This window comes from Sycon ciliatum, chromosome 3 (assembly GCF_964019385.1).
Source record: "Sycon ciliatum chromosome 3, ocSycCili1.1, whole genome shotgun sequence".
NCBI lineage: Eukaryota > Metazoa > Porifera > Calcarea > Leucosolenida > Sycettidae > Sycon > Sycon ciliatum.
The window spans coordinates 35,435,390-35,453,580 of NC_088645.1; the positions used below are offsets into that span (position 1 = coordinate 35,435,390).

At 53.6% G+C, this 18,191-nt stretch overlaps 2 protein-coding genes across 2 annotated transcripts; one reads left to right on the forward strand and one right to left on the reverse strand.

Annotated features, from left to right (window-relative positions):
- Positions 1-2,315: 2,315 nt before the first annotated feature.
- LOC135812059 (mucin-4-like) lies at positions 2,316-8,970 on the forward strand. The gene is made up of 2 exons (XM_065325385.1): positions 2,316-2,787; positions 3,596-8,970. Exon 2 carries the CDS (start codon positions 3,637-3,639, stop codon positions 8,278-8,280), a length of 4,644 nt encoding a protein of 1,547 aa, XP_065181457.1. The 5' UTR covers positions 2,316-2,787; positions 3,596-3,636; the 3' UTR covers positions 8,281-8,970.
- Positions 8,971-9,441: 471 nt separating this feature from the next.
- Positions 9,442-17,360, reverse strand: LOC135812060 (serine/threonine-protein phosphatase 6 regulatory subunit 3-like). Its single transcript, XM_065325386.1, has 2 exons — positions 15,145-17,360; positions 9,442-12,558 (listed from the first exon to the last, which is right to left on the reverse strand). The coding sequence occupies exons 1-2, from the start codon at positions 17,211-17,213 to the stop codon at positions 11,601-11,603; spliced, it is 3,027 nt and encodes a 1,008-aa protein (XP_065181458.1). The 5' UTR covers positions 17,214-17,360; the 3' UTR covers positions 9,442-11,600.
- Positions 17,361-18,191: the final 831 nt, after the last annotated feature.

An 18,191-nucleotide genomic window follows, 5' to 3' on the forward strand; every position in this document is an offset into this window, starting at 1 on the left:
AAAAATCAAACAACATTCAAATACACATACACATACATGTTCAGTCAGCCACAATGGATGCCTCCGCAGCGACTACGGCTGCAGACGGCGCTACCGGGGCATGGGCAGAAAACATGGCGAACGAGCTGTATCCCCCCCCCCCCCCCCCCCCCTGTCTAACCCCCAAGACCTACAGTGCAGCTGGCAACCGAAATCCGACCCCCTGAGCGCCCGGTGGGCGATGCGTTCACTTTCTAGCGGCCTCTATTTCGTAGTGTTACGATGTGAGCGCACCGCTTAGGGGGTCGGATTTCAGTTGCCAGCACTGTAGTAGTCATCATAGACATACTGGTCGAAAAAATAATGTTACACTTGCCTGTATTAGCGCTACGCTGAGGGCCTGAGACGACACCGGATGAATGCCATGGTGACTGAGGGAGTAGGCCTCACCGCTTACATGTCTTCTCCGCTAGCAACTCTCGAATAGAACTAACTAACTACTTATGCACACTTAGCTCTAGTCACTGCTACCCGCGAGTCACAGTAACTTCTGTTATGTATGCAACTTCACAAGTGTCTGCATACCGTTTCGTTCGCGGAGCTCTGTCTCTGGCACTGTGGTAGCCTGGTAGGAGAGTTCAAACAAAGACAAAAGTGAGCTTGCGGTTCAACTCTCGCTAATCTTGCCTTATCCTTCTGCCCATGGCGTCCCTCTCTCAGTTCGTCAGCTGACAGCAGTTATTCCGTGACCACCATGACACTGTCGGGATCGTGAGAAGGTACACGACTGATGGTACAACAACAAGAAGTCTTAACCCTTTAAGAGCCGCCCCATACTTGAATGCGTCACGTAAACGACGCATTCAAATGCAAAACTTCAAAAGATCGTAACTCAGTCTAATCTTGCTCAAATCCATCGATCGAAATATCCAGGGCGAAGAGAAAACTCTCACCTGTCAGGAGAAACAATCCGCGAAGCGCTGCGAGCAACGGTTCCCGAGATAAATCACTCGTAAGTTGAACCGCGATCGCGGCAATTTCAAAAGCGCGCAGTGCAACTTTAGTATTGAGATTTTTGAGACTTTTCGTCACGCTGGTTTACTCGAATTTGCACGGGTTTCACTGTTGATATTGTCAAGGGTACACAGCAAAAAAATTGGAACTCCACGATCGAGTAGAATGAAATATCTGGAGCGGGACGCAATTGGACGCATTTGGGGCATTTTTCATACTGTCGCTGCGATCTAGCGCTGGATAGACGGTGTGCTGGCTATCATGATCGACCTAATTCTCTTCCTCTCGCGAATACCTTTCCAGGAAGCCCTAGATTGTGAGGATTGAGTGAGTAGAACTGAAGCTATGATCCGAGGAACATGAAAAAATGCAGATTTTTGAAAATTTCCTGTGGCTCTTAAAGGGTTAAAAGACAGCTCCCCTAGAATACAGAGGGTCAGAACCGGGGCTAGCACCCATACGGTTCAGATGGTCGCAAGACCGGGGCTCTACCAACCGTAGATGGTTGTAGAAAGGTCACTGTTTCCGAACACGGCGGTCCTCTACCTTGTTACCTGCTGTCGACCAACAATACGGGTACTTGTACAACTGTAGATCTACAAAGGCAGAAAAGAACTGAGACAGCCGACTAGGGCATTGTTGTAACGCTGCGTTTCATGCACTTAGCAAAGGCAATACTGAGACAACTGATACTCTGTACATCTCTGGTAGTGTTCAGCACTCTGGGCAATCTGCTCGCGTACTTGCAGACCTACAGTGTACAAAGATATCCTGTCGTGTTTAGCCCTCGATTTCTCCTCGTAGCATTGAAGAAGACCGTCGTCCATCAATACTCGTCAAGTCGACATGAGGGTACTAGGGCTACGCCGAAACTGATGCGATCAGCAGCTCATCGGCGCAGCATATCACCAGCGATTGTGTGCCAGTGGACGGCACGTTGAGCTGGCCAACGACCTCTCGCCCCGAGTCTGGGTGCTGTCTCGCCACGCTCCATCCGTCAGGCGAACCAGTGCGAGATGTGTCGAGGGTTATAACACGTTCAGCGCGCATCGCGCTTGCAACGAGACATGCTCCACATCCGATCGACACGACAGTCACTGAGTGAAAGTGCAAGTGCCAGCACACAAGCTTGCGCTTCGCACTGCGGTTCAAACATGGCAAGCGGTTTGTACTGTATACTTGCGAGCATGCGACTGCATACTTGTGTCTGTAGTGTGGGTTACTTGAAATGTTACTTTTGAACCTAGCTAACCCGCAAAGACGAAGTCACTGCATGCACTCCGTGGCTGCGTGCGCTACATTTCATGCATTTGCGCGCCTGAAAGTGTGACTGGACTGTTGCATGCTTGCGAGCGCTATTTGATATACCGACCGTGTACGAATTGAACGGCTAGTTGAGCAGCAACGAATAACTCCAATGTTCCCTGGCACGGGCGAGCTACCTTGCAAGAACATGTCAGACGAAGCAAACTGCCCTTCTCCGCCGCCAGCACGCGACTGGCTTCGGCGGAAGGGATCAACGCTAGCTGCGCTGCAGCGATGAATCCCTCCTCTTGTTGCCAACGCTGTTAGTAATTTCTAAAACAGAGAAGAGAAGGGAGGTAGAAGAGCCATTGGCAGTGAAGGAGCCAAACCGAAAACAAGGAGCTCGACTTTGGAAAGAAGGAACTGTCAGCGCTCTTCATCAGGCTGAGTTTTCATAAAGGAAACCCCGTGACAGGCGAGCGACAGGGGTTCATCTGGGGAGGGCACACAGTGGCGACCGACTGCCCAACACTACAGTTGGATCAAGAGGTAGGTCTACGTTGTACATTCGAGTTGGTTCTGTTCCTTGCCACCGGTCGGTGCAGAGTGAGCTGCTTGCGTGTGCTACATCTTGGTGCAAAGTGGGATGAGTGTGAGTGTGGTATATGGGGGCAGAGTCAGTGAAAACGCACCTGTCCTACGAAGTACTTCTTTTAGCTACGGAGCAAGTATAAATGTTTGCGCTCCGTTCTGAATCGGATTTTAATGAATTTAAAGTTGACATGGTCGCCGTCTAGTGATACACGTACATTCACAATAGCTGCTTTTGAGCGTCCATTTCGTCGACTTGCGACATGGAAAATAGATACCAGTAGCTTGCTTGCAGTAGACTAACTTGAGTGTTTCAGTGCTGAGTGAATGGGTAGAATCAAAAGGAGAGTGCATGCTGTGATGGGTGGACGTGTGGGGGGGGGGGGGGAGGCTGAAGTCAGCGACCTAACCACAGATGGGGTCAGGCCGTCACTGCTGTCCGTAATTAGTTAAACGGATTTCCCCTGCAAAGAAGGCAACCTTGTTGAGGAAATGCAGCTAGCTAGCAATCATGTGCCCATAATTTCCATAGCACACATGAGCTAAATGTACTTTGCAAAGTTTCAGCAGAAACGTCGGTTGGTCGCTTAGGGAGAGCACGCCATACAATCACACCTCCGAGCATACCAAAAAATGTATAATCATGTACGCACCACATGCATACGAGCACGCACAGCGAGAGAAAGAAAAACGCACATTGCTAACGCTGAGCTTGGACTTGATGAGATGTATTTGCTCCCCTGTCCTCTGTGCTTGTACTACCCAGGCTGAAGTCACACCTCGTGAAGCGTCGTCCGGTCAGCCACAATGCGGCGTATACACACACTCGTTGGTATCGCCAGCGTTCTCCTGTTGGTGGAGCGCCACCGTTACCTTCAGGCCGACGCACGATCTCTACCGACATCGGACGGTGCAGCGGTGGCTGCAATGGCAGTAGCGGAAGACCCTGACAAATTTGAACAGCACACTGGCGGCGAGATTCCCGTGCAGGACGCGGGCCAGGCGGCGGCAAACGACCCGGACACCATGCTGCTGGTGAACTACGCACACGGTGAAGGGGAGTCTGGCATGGAGACGAAAGCGCCGCATCGCTTCTCCGTGGCCGACCTCTACCCCGGTGACGGCAGCGTGCCGAAATCAGACGCCCTGCAGGACATTATGAACGTTGAGATGAAGCGCATGGAGGGTCTCTTGGGTCATTTTCCTGATGAGAATGAAACGGGCGCGGACGCAGGGCGTGGGAACGAACGCACCGTCGTACACGTGGTTCCTGTGGTTGGCGCAGCGGGTGACTACAAGCCAGGGATGCCATCCAGTGTGGACGTGTACGAACTGAATGCACCTGTGCTGGCCAGGACTCTGGCAGACAATGAGCCAACATCGCCATCACACCACAGCTCTTCACTGAGCAGTGTGACCGATCGCAGCCCAGCTGATGCGTTAGATGCTGTTCACGATCAGAGTGGTCGCATCGTACGTCCTGTGAGCTATGCTGTAGTTCCCGGTTATAGTGGAAGTAACAGCAATAATAGAAGCGACACCACTACCACCAGCAGGTCCGCCACCACAAGTGCCAGCAGCAGTAGTATTACCACTGTGGCAACTGACAGCAACAACAATAGCACCACCACCAGCAGCAGCAGCAGTAGCAGCACTGCCACCACCACGGCCAGCAACAACAACAGCGTCGCCACCACCAGCAGTAGAAGTACAGCCACCATGGTTGCAGCCAACATCAGCAACAGTGTCAACAGCAGCGAAAGCTCTGGACTGGCCGAGGCGACAACTACAGCATCCAACAGCACGGTAACAGCTATGCCCTCTGCTCTGCCATCAGCGACAACGAATAGCAGCAGTAGCAATGGTAGGACTAACAGCCTGCCGCAAACCCCAGCGCCAGGCAACCGAAGCACAGAACCGGTAGATGCCTCCAGCACGCAAGCTCCCACTCCAACGACCACCGCAGCACCAGGAATGTCAACTAGTGATCCTGTGACTGCATCCACCCAGCAGCCCTACCCACTCGTGAAACTCATCGAGGTAATTCACTACGAACCTGAACTCATAGTTATAGCTAACGAGCAAGCGAATGCCACCTCTAAACCACTGCCCAGCCATCACACCATTGCCACTACTACTGCGAGTGCAACGCCATTACCCAGTGTAACAAGCACCAACGACGTTCACCTATCGCATGCCACTAGCAGCAGTGTGCAGATTCTCTCACAATCACCTGATCACACAGTTGATGAGATGAATAACAGCTCTGAAGCTGCGGCTGCTGCCAGTCATCCAGACAATACGCTTATGGACGAACAACACAACCAAAGCATTGACAGCACTCCAGGGCCTACGCCACCCAGCTCAACTGGCATCGAAGAAACTCATCCTTCGAATGGCTCTCCCGTACAGCATTACCCGAACCATCCGGCCGTGAATGAGATTGGTCAGAAGTCTGATACCATAGCCACTGCATACCTTCAAGACAACACGACCGTTCAAAAAGACAGTGCTGTAGCTACAGATACCCCACCAGATACCACATCTGCAAGCATGCCCACTAATCAATATGCTCATCCTTCAAATGGCTCTCCTGTACAGCATTACCCGAACCATCCGGCCGTGAATGAGATTGGTCAGAATTCTGATACCATAGCCACTGCATACCTTCAAGGCAACGCGTCCGTTCAGACAGACAGTGCCGTAGCTACAGCCACCCAGCCAGAAACCGCACCTGCAAGCATGCCCACTGATCAATATCCGCTGCATAGCAGTACTACGGATGGTCTAGAAGCCCAGCTGCACCACTACCCGCACCTCAAGGTGATCAAAGACGTTCGCAATGATCCGCAGGCCACAGGCAATGCTGACCTGCAAGAGTGGCCAACAAGGCAGACAATGTCACCAGTGACTGGTGGTCCTGTTCAGAATGTAGGCATCAGTCCCCATGGCAACGTGCCGCAGGTCCCGACTGCACCACCTGTGCACACTGCAGAACAACATGTGCATGATCAACCGACCGTAGCGACCGGTGTTGGCATGACAACTGCTGTTTCCACGAGTGCCGACACTGTGTTTAGTGCGGCAAAGCCTGAACCTGCTACACCGCTCCGGTTTCTCGTAGCATATCCGATACCAAAGAAACACCTGTCAGAGGTGAATACCGTCGTTGCGACTCCAGCTAGCGCAGCCGCTCCTTCACCAAGTATGGTCACAAGCAATGGTGCAACTCGGCTAGCCCATACTTCGCTGGTCGTTTCCCAGGCAACGGCTAGTTCTGTGAAAAATGAATCCAATGTAAGCGCTGCTCCGTCCGGCACTACTCTGCCGCCGGCCTCGGAGGATGTTCATACCGGTGCTGACTCGAGTCTGGACATGCAACAAGCAGGAGCAGATCGTAGTGCCATGCCCACTCGGCAATCTATTGTGGATAGCTATTCACGTCACGCTGATGTCACCCAGAGCTCAATGCTCTCCATCACCAGCCCCAGCCTGGCCACTGTGGATTACGCCCAAGCCGTCGGGCCACATCCTCCTCCACCGCTGGCCGGAGAGAACCCCGCCGTGACTGTGCAGCCAGCAGACACAGGGAATTCCCCTGGCGCAACGCCCTCAACAGGAACAGTGGGGTCTTCTGACGTGCCACCAGCAGACATGGGGAAATCCGCTGACGCAACACCATTACCGGGAACAGTGGGTTCTTCTGATGTGATAGCAGCATTGCCATCATCTGGAGGGGTAGAAGAACAGGAGGTGGATCACGGTAATGCAACGATCGTAATTGATCCCGATATGATGAATGACACCAACACGACTGACATCGAACCCCAGAGCATTGCCGAGCTCGACCAGATGACAGACACTGGCATGGTGGCAGCCGAGAGAGAAGCAGAAGCGGAGGAGACGGCGGAGAAGATTCCACACGATTGGAAGCCGGGCGACAAGCGAAGGAGCGTATTCAAGGGTCTGGCGTCGCTGCGCAGTGCGGTCGCTCAGTTCGTAGCTCCATACCTGCCCCAGCGAGGCGGCAAACGGCGCAAGCTGTCTCAGGACGGAAAGCTTGGCGTCAAGCTACTCGACAAACTTGGCTTGAGGAAGATCGGCGAGAAGTTATCCGAGAAACTGGAAGAGGCGAATTCCAACGATACCAGTGATGGTGATACCGAGCCTGAACAGCAGCAGCAGCTCAACCAGTATTCCGGCGAAGGCACTGTGATCGGTGCGATTGATCTCCGTCAGCCGTTCCCACAGCGTTTCGCTGCACAGCAGGCACCGGACGCGGCGCGCGTTCCCCGCCAGTATACGACGCAGGGGCTCCCGTCGGCGACCGGTTTCGGCTCTCCCCAGCAGCAAGGGCCCGCAGCCGCACGCATACACGGCGTCCAGCAGCAACAGCAACAGCAGCAGCCACAGAGTGTGGCCGACAAGCTTAGTCAGCTGCTCATGCACCCGTTAGTGCAGCAGGCCATCGACAGCGTGCTGCACCCACCGTCGCCAGGCCAGGTGATCCCCGGCGCCGCCACCACTCAGGACAGCATGCCGAAAATCTACCGAGATCTTCTGGAAACGGGGCACGTCAGCGGCAGGATCCTACCACAGCCAGTCAGTCACGCAGATACGATCAGCTCTCGGCGTCCCGATCATCGTCCGCCTGTCGGTACCGCCGCCGGCGGCGATTCCAACCCGTATAAGTTCTTTCCGGACTCGCAGCGCTTCCGCTCCTACCCGCAGAACGCCCAGCGACGCCTGGCGCAGCAGCAGAGGGTACGCGGCATGGCCATCGCGGGGAGAGCTCCGGGACGAGCTGCGCTCAAGCGGCCGGGTCCGGGTCCGCATGCCTGGCCCGCCGTGTCGCAGTCGCAGAGCAGACACGGCCAGCAGCTGATCCAGCGTCAAGGCTCCGCATCCTCGCTGCTCCACGGCAGCGGCAGCTCGAGTCGACGGAACACGGTCCCGGCTCACCGCATGCCGTACCACGACCTGCGGCACAGCGTGTTCGACATACCGGGCACGAGATGGAGGAACTACGACACGCGCTTCAACAACCTGCCCGTCGCGCATCGCCTGTTCGCGCCCGTGCCGGGGCATCGCCTGAGCAACTTTGACCGCACTCCGCAGATGTCCGAGCGCCTGGGCTACATGATGCACCACCGGGCACGGAGCGCTGTGCCGTCAATAGTGCACCAATCACCGGCCGTGCTGCAGCAACACGTCATTGACGCCGGGCATCTTCAGCACCAACATCGAGTTGCTGATTCTCTGGCGGCCGACGTGCAGCAGCGAACCCTGGCGGCCGCGGTGCCTCGCACTGCTGCCCTGGGAGGAGGTGAGGCGGCACGTCAGGCACAGAACACTCTCACCGACGGCCTGCAGCTGGGCAACGAGGAGTCGCTCGTGCAGGATGCGCTGGACACGGCCATGCGGGACATTCCACTCGACGTTCTCGTCTAGCCCGGCACCTGCTCACGTGACTGTACACGACTGCCGATAACAAGACCGACGTATGAACTGCGTTGGCGAACTTGAACAAGATAGGATACATGGCCAACTGGTACACGTACTTGTCTCCCCCCCCCCCCCCCCCCCCCGATATTCAACTTAGATGAGTATTACAGTATCTATTAGTATAGGGCTAGGCTGAAGCAACCTGGAAGCGCAAACGTATAAGCTAGGTAGCAGCGAACAATGATCACTTTAGGACATCATTATTCTGAACAATTTTATAGGAGGCGCTTTGCTATTTTTGCGTCATGGTGACTTGATATTTGGCATTCCATTGGTGACGTTGCATATTGAATTAATTTGGTTTTCTTGTAACATACTTGTTTTGGCCTTTTGTAACGTCTTTGCTTTGTACTTATTCTTAACAATACTATCATGTCCATGTATAATGTACAAAGGAACCTGAGAAACGCAGTCTGTTGTAAGGGCTCAGTTTGGAGGTCACACCCTGGCCTTGTATGTGTGCGCAGTGCCCAGGTGCTGGCGATTGGAGTTCGCCAAGTGAGGCTCCTCGAATCTGTATAATTTTGCACTGCCCCAGGCGCTAGGCACACAACATGCACACCACGTTTTGGACCAGAATACATGGAGGAATGGCTTCCATGAACGCCAGGAGACCAATGTCTATTGAATATACTGAACTTAGTACATGTTCTTGAAGTATGATTGTGACATTGCAAGCTCTTGGACCGCACACCAACCAGTATGGCACTGTCGGCTGACCGAGAGAGAGAGAGAGAGAGAGAGAGAGAGAGAGAGAGAGAGAGAGAGAGAGAGAGAGAGAGAGAGAGAGAGCGAGAGAGACAGAGAGAGAGAGAGTATTTGAACAAAATAGTCATGAAGCAAAAAGCGGCGAGTGAGCAAAGCGGACTAGAAGCAACGCAAAACGGAAAACACGGCGTGGGATGCAAAGGAGAGGGTGGGGGACACACACACACCGATACAGAGAGAGAGAGAGAGAGAGAGAGAGAGAGAGAGAGAGAGAGAGAGAGAGAGAAAGAGAGAGAGAGAGAGAGAAAAAGACAGAGACGGAGAGAGACAGAGAGATTGAAGCGAAACAGCAGGAGACCCCCACATGCAAGACAGACACGCGCCACCTTAGCAGCAAAGTCGTCGTCGTTTCTTACTTAGACATCATCCTTGCTTGGCCAGCCAGCATCAAGAAAAGAGGTGAATGTGTGGGAGGTGAACACGGGAACAAAACAAATCAAGGACAACAAACCGACATGACAAGCAAGCCACCTCCAACCGAGCGTTCCCTACATAGTGGGAGAGAGAAGCAGGACCGAAGAACAAAACGACAAGGAAAAAAAGCATGGGCGCAGAAGAAGATACTGGCGAACACTGCTGCACTGAAAATGAAAACCGTGGTTAAAAGAAACACACACCGCATGTACAATCCATGCCATGTACAATCCATGCCCAATGAAAGACTACAGTCAGCACAGAGAACTCACAGCTCTCGGTAAGAGAGGGCACAATAGAATGGGAGGGGGGGGGGGGAGAAAATAGATAGAAGCTCAAAGGACATACGCACGCGGTATGCTCGTACTGTACGGGGGGGGGGGGGGCATGGGACGAGGAGAAATAAAATAAAATGCAAATGGCAGAAACGACGCCACCACGTCACAGGCAACGACGGTCTTAAATGATTACGAACAGTTGGGATCAAAATACAAAAAAACTAAGCGACGCGGGCGGCAGCAGCAGCACTTCCGCCGCCGCCGCGTACGGAAAGCCAAAACACGAGTACATTGTACATAGTTATATGTGCATGTGGTACAGAAGAAAATCTAAGAAGGAGGGCAGGTGGAGAGGAACACACACAACGTCAATATCAATACACGCTCCCACCGACAACGAAAAACCCGAAAGAACATTATCAAATGCAGCGGCCACGATCGAGCTGCAAACAGTCTAGTCTTGTCAAATTAGAATCAAAACAACGACAACGACGACGACAACAACCGAGTCAGAGTCGCTGCGTAGTGGGATGTGGAGCACGCAACAGGGGCAAGGGCAGCGGGGGAGAAAGAACAGCAACGGGGGAGGACTGCAGGGGTGATTTTAGGCTGCATCTGTTACGACTCACAGGTCGGGCAAATGCAGGAGTCGAGCTATCGGCATGGTACGAGATGGCCGCCGTGCCAAAAAGGAAGAAAAAAGTACGAGAAAGAACGTCAATGAATACAGACGAGAGAGCGGGGGAGAACCAGCAAGTAGTTTACCACCGGCGTCGTCCAGTAGAATGCGCTATCACGTTTACAATGGGCTAACACAAACCGACATGGGCACGAGTCAAATCAAACAAATGAATATACATCAGATAGCCGGCCGACACGAGGACCACACTCAGAGGCCGGCAGCCTACAATAGTCTGTCCAACAGCCCAACGGCAGGCCACATCCACGCTGTGACAACACGCAAACAGACAGGGGACGACGGACACAACGCCTCGTAGTAAAGCCAGTCGCCAGTCAACCATGTGCTATCTCTCCTCCTCACACACACTCTTTCGCCCAAGCGCATCTCACCAAATAGCGGCTGCGGCATTGCTCAGTTCCAAGCAGGAGTCCGCTTACTGAACATTCTACATTTCCGAGAAAGATAACTAGTACAAACATTCTCACCGACACGGACACACAGACAGACAGACAGAGAGAGAGAGAGAGAGACCGGTGGTCGGTACACTGGTGGGCTGGTGGGACAAGCGGCCGAGAAATCCGGTAGAGAGTGTTACGTTAGCGTTACCGCGATGCGTCATGTAGATCAAACAGTTCATTCATATCAGGTCGGAACGGGACACACTGTTGAGACGACCGCCGTTTCCCATCTCTCTCCTTCTCTAAGAGAACTACTTATAAAGAACACACTCGGGGAGGACAGCTGACAGATAAGGGCCAAAAGGTGAGAGACACTTGCGGGTCGAGTGTTCGTAGGAAGTAAGCTGGAGGTTATAACATTCCAGTCAGCACGCTAGCTGAGTCACGACGATGGTGATTGAAAATGTCCCGGGTCACGTGTGCATACGGCGCCGGGAGGAGAGGGTAGAGGTCTACAAGCACAGTGTCAGTCAGTGAGTGAGTCAGCTAGCCGGGGGGTCAGTCCGTTGTAAAGAGTAACACGCACACATGTACGCACGCAGGACTGGTGTGTCACGGAGAGTGCGCATGCGACGACACAGACCACGCTGGCCACGCTCAGCACTGTGAATTCATTCCTCGTTGCTCTATGTACACCTAAAGATTAACAACGCGGAGAAACACCGCCTAGTCGGATGAGGACACCTCGACGGGTGCAGACTCGGCCGGTGGTGCCGCACTATCCGTGTCGATGTCCATTGCCTCGCCGCGCGAGTCGCTATTGTCATCGCCATCCTGCGAAGCTATTGAGCTAGGCGCGGTGGCCGGGGAGAGTGCAGTTACCGGCTGTACTGTTGCCTGCTCCGAATCGTCCTCTCCTCTGCCATCGTCCGCAGGGAGCGTTGTCGGAGTTGACTCACCGTCGGACCCGCTGCTCATATGGCTGAACGAATAGGAACCGTCACGCTCGTCCGAGTCATCCGAATCGTCCGTCGACGACACTTCACAACTGCTGGAGCTGTGCTCGTCGTTATTATCGACGGCCGGCGTCGAGGATGAGCTGCCGCCATCGGGCAGTGCTTGCACGATGGTGGCGTTGCCCGACGCCGCAACCAACGGCGCTTCGTCGTTGCCGCTGTTGCTGGCCTCGCCGGAGGTGGCCGTCTCTCGGCCGTCGAAGGCGCCGAACGACGCCCAGCCGGTCAGCGGTGTCGCACTGGTCGCCGTGCCCGCGCTGCTGTTCACCACCGCCGTCGCGTCACCAGCGGTGTTTGTTGCGTCGCCAGAGGATGCCAGTGACGAGGAGGAGGTGTCCATATCCATGGCGTCGAAGTTGGCCGTCCAACTGTGGGTCTGCGTCACGTCCATGAACAGATTGTTCACGTCGCCGCTCGGTGCACCGCCGCCGACTGACGCCGCAGCAGCAGCAGCATTGCCGCTGGCTGCACCACCACCACTCGCTGTCTTGCTGAGGCGACTCAGCGGCACCTGGCGCGAGAGGATCACAAACGGCGCCTGCTTGGCATCCTCCTCCTCGTCGTCGTCATCTTCATCATCTTCGTCGTCGTCCTCGTCGCCGCTGGAATCATCCGCACGTCTCCGTGTAGGATTCGCTCCAGAGTCGCCGCTTTCCGTGCTACTATCTCTGCACAGGCACACAACAACAGCGTACAGAACAACAACAACAGTACAGTCAGACCTCACACAACCGCACACATCCGTTTTCCACAAAAATAATCTGAATAGGCGAGGGAACCGGATAATCGAACACACATACTGTATGTATGCATGGCACATGCCGTAAATCGGTAACCGACGATTTTTTTTCCGGATGGCGAGGGGTCCGGATAAAAGAGGACCGGGTAAGCGAGGTCTGACTGTCTAGTGTATACACATACAATGAGCAAGAGCCATACACAGACCACACCCAGCCATTGCTCTCTCTCTCTCTCTCTCTCTCTCTCTCTCTCTCTCTCTCTCTCTCTCTCTCTCTCTCTCTCGTCAACCATACACAGACCACACCCAGCCATTGCTCTCTCTCTCTCTCTCTCTCTCTCTCTCTCTCTCTCTCTCTCTCTCTCTCTCGTCAACCATACACAGACCACACCCAGCCATTGCTCTCTCTCTCTCTCTCTCTCTCTCTCTCTCTCTCTCTCTCTCTCTCTCTCTCTCTCTCTCTCTCTCTCTCTCTCTCTCTCTCTCTCTCGTCAACCATACACAGACCACACCCAGCCATTGCTCTCTCTCTCTCTCTCTCTCTCTCTCTCTCTCTCTCTCGTCAACCATACACAGACCACACCCAGCCATTGCTCTCTCTCTCTCTCTCTCTCTCTCTCTCTCTCTCTCTCTCTCTCTCTCTCTCTCTCTCTCTCTCTCTCTCTCTCGTCAACCATACACAGACCACAACCAGCCATTGCTCTCTCTCTCTCGTCAACCACACAGACCACACCCAGCCATTGCTCTCTCTCTCTCTCTCTCTCTCTCTCTCTCTCTCTCGTCAACCGCCACTTGCAGCAGTCCGCCCTACAGTACAGTCGGATTCCAGAAGAACTGGGTGTCAGACTCCTAGCCAAGACCGTTCTTATCTTCATGTATTACAGCCTATGTACAGTTGAGTCGTCGTGTATACATAGGTATGCTGTGCTAGGTAAAATTCTAGCCTGGTCGTTCTTTTTGCGCCCGACAGTTCTGTAGTATGCATGGCCATACCGCATATGCAGCACACCACAGACCTTCGTGTAAGAAAAATCCAGGAGAGTGAACAATCACTCTCGCTATCCTCTCAAGGAGAGTGGTGGGAGAGCAGGGAAGACACGCGCAACGGAAATAATTGAGACAATTCGCTAAGATCCATGTTTTTTTGTAGTATTCATCGTAGAGCGCTCCTTTCTTTTGTAGCTGACCGCTAAAGACCTGTGCCTGACGTCACACAGGTCTTTGCATGCCCAGACTGTCACCGAACAGAGGGAAATCCTTTACTAGTATGTCAAAATAATGATTGTCACCCGAGTGCGGAAGTGAATATTTGCAACGGGACGTAAAATACCTTGCGAGTGCCGTAACTCCACTATTCGACGGATCGAATAGTGAAGCTGAGAACTTTCTAATGCGAATAGGCCTTTCGACTACTCAATTCCGTTCAGGGAAAGCCGAGTTACGAAATATTTGAGTGTTTGCAGAATGGACTTCATAGCGATGCGGATGCGCTCGAAAATTTTCAAGGCGAGCGACGAAAAGTGCGCCCAAAATGAAAATAAGGAGATCGAAGGCACGCGAAAGCGATCGCTCTCCTTTTACCAGATGCTCTGACACCGCCTTTGCCTAAGGGGGTCGTCACGGAAGTTATTTTCGTCGTCCTTGAAACAAAAGTTGTTCCTTTGGAACTAAGAGTCCCTCCGAAATGAACGCAGCTTGCCATTCTGGATGGCGCAAATTGCATGCATGTACTGTACAGTGTCGGTCAACATGCGATTTTGCCCCCCCCCCCCCCCCACATACCAAATAAAGAAGTTCCTTTGAGGATAACAAAAAAAATTGCGACGAACCCAAACATTATGTACATGTAGCGGGATCAAGTGCAGTGAACACTTTAGTAAAAAGTACCCTGGATGTAACCTACTTTTCCCTTGGCATAGGATAGAATAGAAAGTACATTTTTTAGGACCCGGCATATCCTTTTCCAGTCATTTGATCTCCGGTTAAACACACCTCAGCTACAAAGTACAAATTCTACGGCCCATGGAGGTACGTTATACTGAAGTTTCACTGAAGTGGAAGGTTACAACATGGACAGACGTGTCTTCCACACTGAAACACACACTCGGGAAATATGGGATGGCAAGATAAGGCAACACGAAAACCCGGCCTCAGATGCTTTCAGAGCAGAACACAATCCGAATACACAAAACCGCCAACAGCATATCCTTCATGCCGCCAACACTATAGTGGAGTGAAATCTTCCTGCAATATGCACACCCACACAGAGTGAGTGAGTGAGTTTGTGCATGTGTGTGCGTGCGTGCATGTGAGAGAGAGCAAGAGAGAGCAAGAGAGAGAGAGCAAGAGAGAGAGAGAGAGAGAGAGAGAGAGAGAGAGAGAGAGAGAGAGAGAGAGAGAGAGAGAGAGAGAGAGAGAGACAGAGAGAGAGAGACAGAGAGAGAGAGAGAGAGAGAGAGAGAGACAAAGAGAGAGCAACACACAACAAAATTCAACAAGTTCCAACGGCACTCACGAGTCAACGATGTCTCCGCCGAAGCCCGCTGCAGTCTGGACGGTCGGCTCCTTCTCGATCCAGTCGTCCTGTCCAAACCCGTGCGCCCTGCCAGCGGCGGTGTTGGTGTCATCACCATCACTATCTCCGTCGTCACTGTCGGAGTAGCGCTGAAGACGCTCCGAGCACGCCTGCTCAAACAGACTGGAGCTGTTGGCGTCCGCGTCCGCCGGTGTTTCAAAATCCACGTTGGTGCCGTGTTGGAACGGCGCGTTCTCCGACTGTTCAAAGTCGCCGCTGAAGTCCTCGTCCTCAAAGCCAAAGCTGTCGGCAAAGTCCGCCGCCATCTGCTGCGTCTGGTAGAAGGAGAACGCGTCGGCAATCTGCGGTGGCTGCTGCTGAGGTGTGTCGATGGGGATGTCCTCGTCGCTATCCTCGATGGACATGAGGCTGGGAATGGTGCCACCAAGCACCGAGTTGTTCTTCTTGTTGACCGTCTCCAGCGGCCCGTCCACCCACTGCCGCCACTCGTCCAGGTCGTCCGTGTCCACGCGCTCCACGGCGTTGCGCAGCTCCTCGCTCGCGTCCAGGCTGTGCAGCACGGCGTTGCTGATGTTCACCACGTGGCCCATGTAGCCACGGCGACGCCGCCGCCGTTGCTGCTGGCCCCGCTGCTGCTGTGTGTCACCGCCACCGTTGCCGCTGTCGTTGGAAGCGTTCTCGTTGTCGCCGGTGCCTCGCTCTCCGTCACTACCACCGCCATTGCCGCTGCTGCTCATCTGCTCATTCTCGTTCTCCATGGCGATCTGGGCAAAGCGCTGCAGTAACCGCGCGTCAAGGATCAGCGAGCGGATGAGGTCGGTGGCGGCTTCCGACGAGCTGCCCAGCACAAAGCCGATGAACTGGTCGACGTAGGTGTGCAGGAAGCTGTTCCACTCGAAGTGTGCGAACAGCTCCAGCAGGATGCTGGCCAGGTTGAGCTGCGCCAGCTCGCGGTCGTACTCGACGCAGCCGACTTGCGTGAGCGAGGTGAGCAGGCGGATGATGGCGAGGCGCGCGGGGCCGAGCGGCACCTGGATGTGGCCGGCGCTGGTCAGGATGGGCTGCGACGACGGCGGACTCCGCAGCACGTCGATCAGCTGCGGCAGGAACGGTACCACACACTCGGACACGCGCCGCGCCGCGTCCTCGTTCGTCACGTTCGGGTACTGGATGTGGTCGGCGATGATGCCGTTGGTCTGCGTGCCCATCTGCTGCAGGTTCAGCATGGAGCAGAGGAACTCGGGCCCGTGGCAGAACGGTCCCGTCACGTTGCGGCTCGCCAACATGTTGCGAAGCAGCCGCTCAACGACGGCGTTGCTCTCCAGCACCTCCAGCAGGTCGTCCTGTGTGATGCTGTCGTAGTTCATCGACAGGAACTCGTAGCCGTGCCGATGCAGCTCGGTGAGCGTGCGCGCCGCGTTGCGCTGCTTCTCCGCGCCGACGTCGCCGCTGATCAGATCCACCAGCTTCTCCACGATGCCGTGCTCCTCCAGCCACTTGCAGATCTCCTGACGCTCCTCCGGCATCTGGAAGGCGCTGACAATGCCCATCAGCAAGTCCATGATTGCTGATGTGTCAATGTGGGACAGGAACGAATCTACGAGTCCAGTTTTGGAAGAGATGTAGGTCAGCATGAGCGATGCTTTTTTAGAGAACAACTCTATCACTACGCGCGAGAAGAAGCTAGCTAGCAGGCTGTTGAGAGGCGGCTCGCTCTCCATAAATTCGAACAGCTTATCCATGAGCGGCTCCTCAGCAATTAGTTTGTCAACTATCGTCCCAGCACCTGACGTCAGGATATTGCAAGCCGTGTTGGGGTGCTTGAACCGCTCCGCCTCGTCCACATCGTCCAGTGGCTCCAATGTTACTAGAGAGACAAGCTCTTCCATGTTGTCATCCCGAGTGAGGAACTTCAACAGCTTGTTGTTGATGCCTTTGCATTCCTGTAGTACATCTTCTGCGTCCAAAACTTCAGTGAGCGTGCAATCATCCTTCGCCAAGAGATTATCTAACTCGGACACGGGCGGCGTAAAATGCTTCCAAAACATCCTGAGAGGCCTTGTGAAGCATTCGCCAGGAGTGAAATGAAGGAAATTGTCCTAAAGAGATGACTAACCGAATGATGGCAGAACTTTTCATCAAAATCTCAGTCTCATTACTCTCGCTGCTGTTGCCGTTTTTCGTTGTTCTTCGCATTCTAGATGGCGCCATTTGCACGGATTGTAGCCATGCCGATACCCATGTACGACAGAAAAAATATGAAAATCGTGCCTAACTCGGACTGGTATGCACCTCACATCTCGTGTTAGAGTGGAAATTATGCCGTGGTCAGCTAAGCTTTCTAACATTTATAAATCGCAGAGGTTTTTGTTGGAGAATCGCTTGTGGACTCCGTGTTTCCGAGTTTGAAAATAGCTGTCGAAAATGACTTTATGTGGACGAATATCGTACAGGCACTAGGTACAAAGCACGAGACACAGTCAGTTTGCTCCCGTTTGGGTCTGCAGTGGTGACAAAGCTGGCCAAGGTCTTCAGTCTGTTGACAGCCTTGCAAGCCTGCTAGCTGTCCTTGGGAAAAAGAGACCACCCTCGGACCAAATCAAGAGCCGAGTGGAGATAGTAGACACCAGGCGCAGTGCTGCTAGTAGCACCAGTTTAGTACGAGCACATTTGGTATCTTGTCTGGAATCTACAAAGACTGCGATTCCTGATACCTTTTCCGAGCTCGCTTCCAAAAGGCAAAAACTGTAATGGGCCTTGTCAGCATTTTACTGTTGGCTGAAGCTGAACGACGCCACATCCATCAACAGCTAGCTCTGTCACTGTGCAGTTCGGAGTAGTCTACAAGCTACAGTTCAAAGTGGTTTTGTTCCAGGGCAGCTCTCCTTTGCCCTTATTTGATGATGTTTTCCTGCGGCGCTGCAGGGCCTACTTCAGTGAGCTTGTCGCATGTTCAGGCTCTCAACTCAAAGATTCAATCACCACCATTGTCTTGCCAGTTTGTGCCTTGTCACGGACAGTACAAG

What these genes read in the sequence shown, in the direction of transcription:
- LOC135812059 (XM_065325385.1), top strand. Translation starts at nt 3,637, where the DNA reads ATGCGGCGTATACACACACTCGTTGGTATCGCCAGCGTTCTCCTGTTG.
- LOC135812060 (XM_065325386.1), bottom strand. Translation starts at nt 17,213, where the DNA reads ATGTTTTGGAAGCATTTTACGCCGCCCGTGTCCGAGTTAGATAATCTC. An exon ending in GGCGGAGACATCGTTGACTC is followed by an intron (nt 12,559 to 15,144) that starts GTGAGTGCCGTT and finishes GTGCCTGTGCAG; the next exon opens with AGATAGTAGCACGGAAAGCG.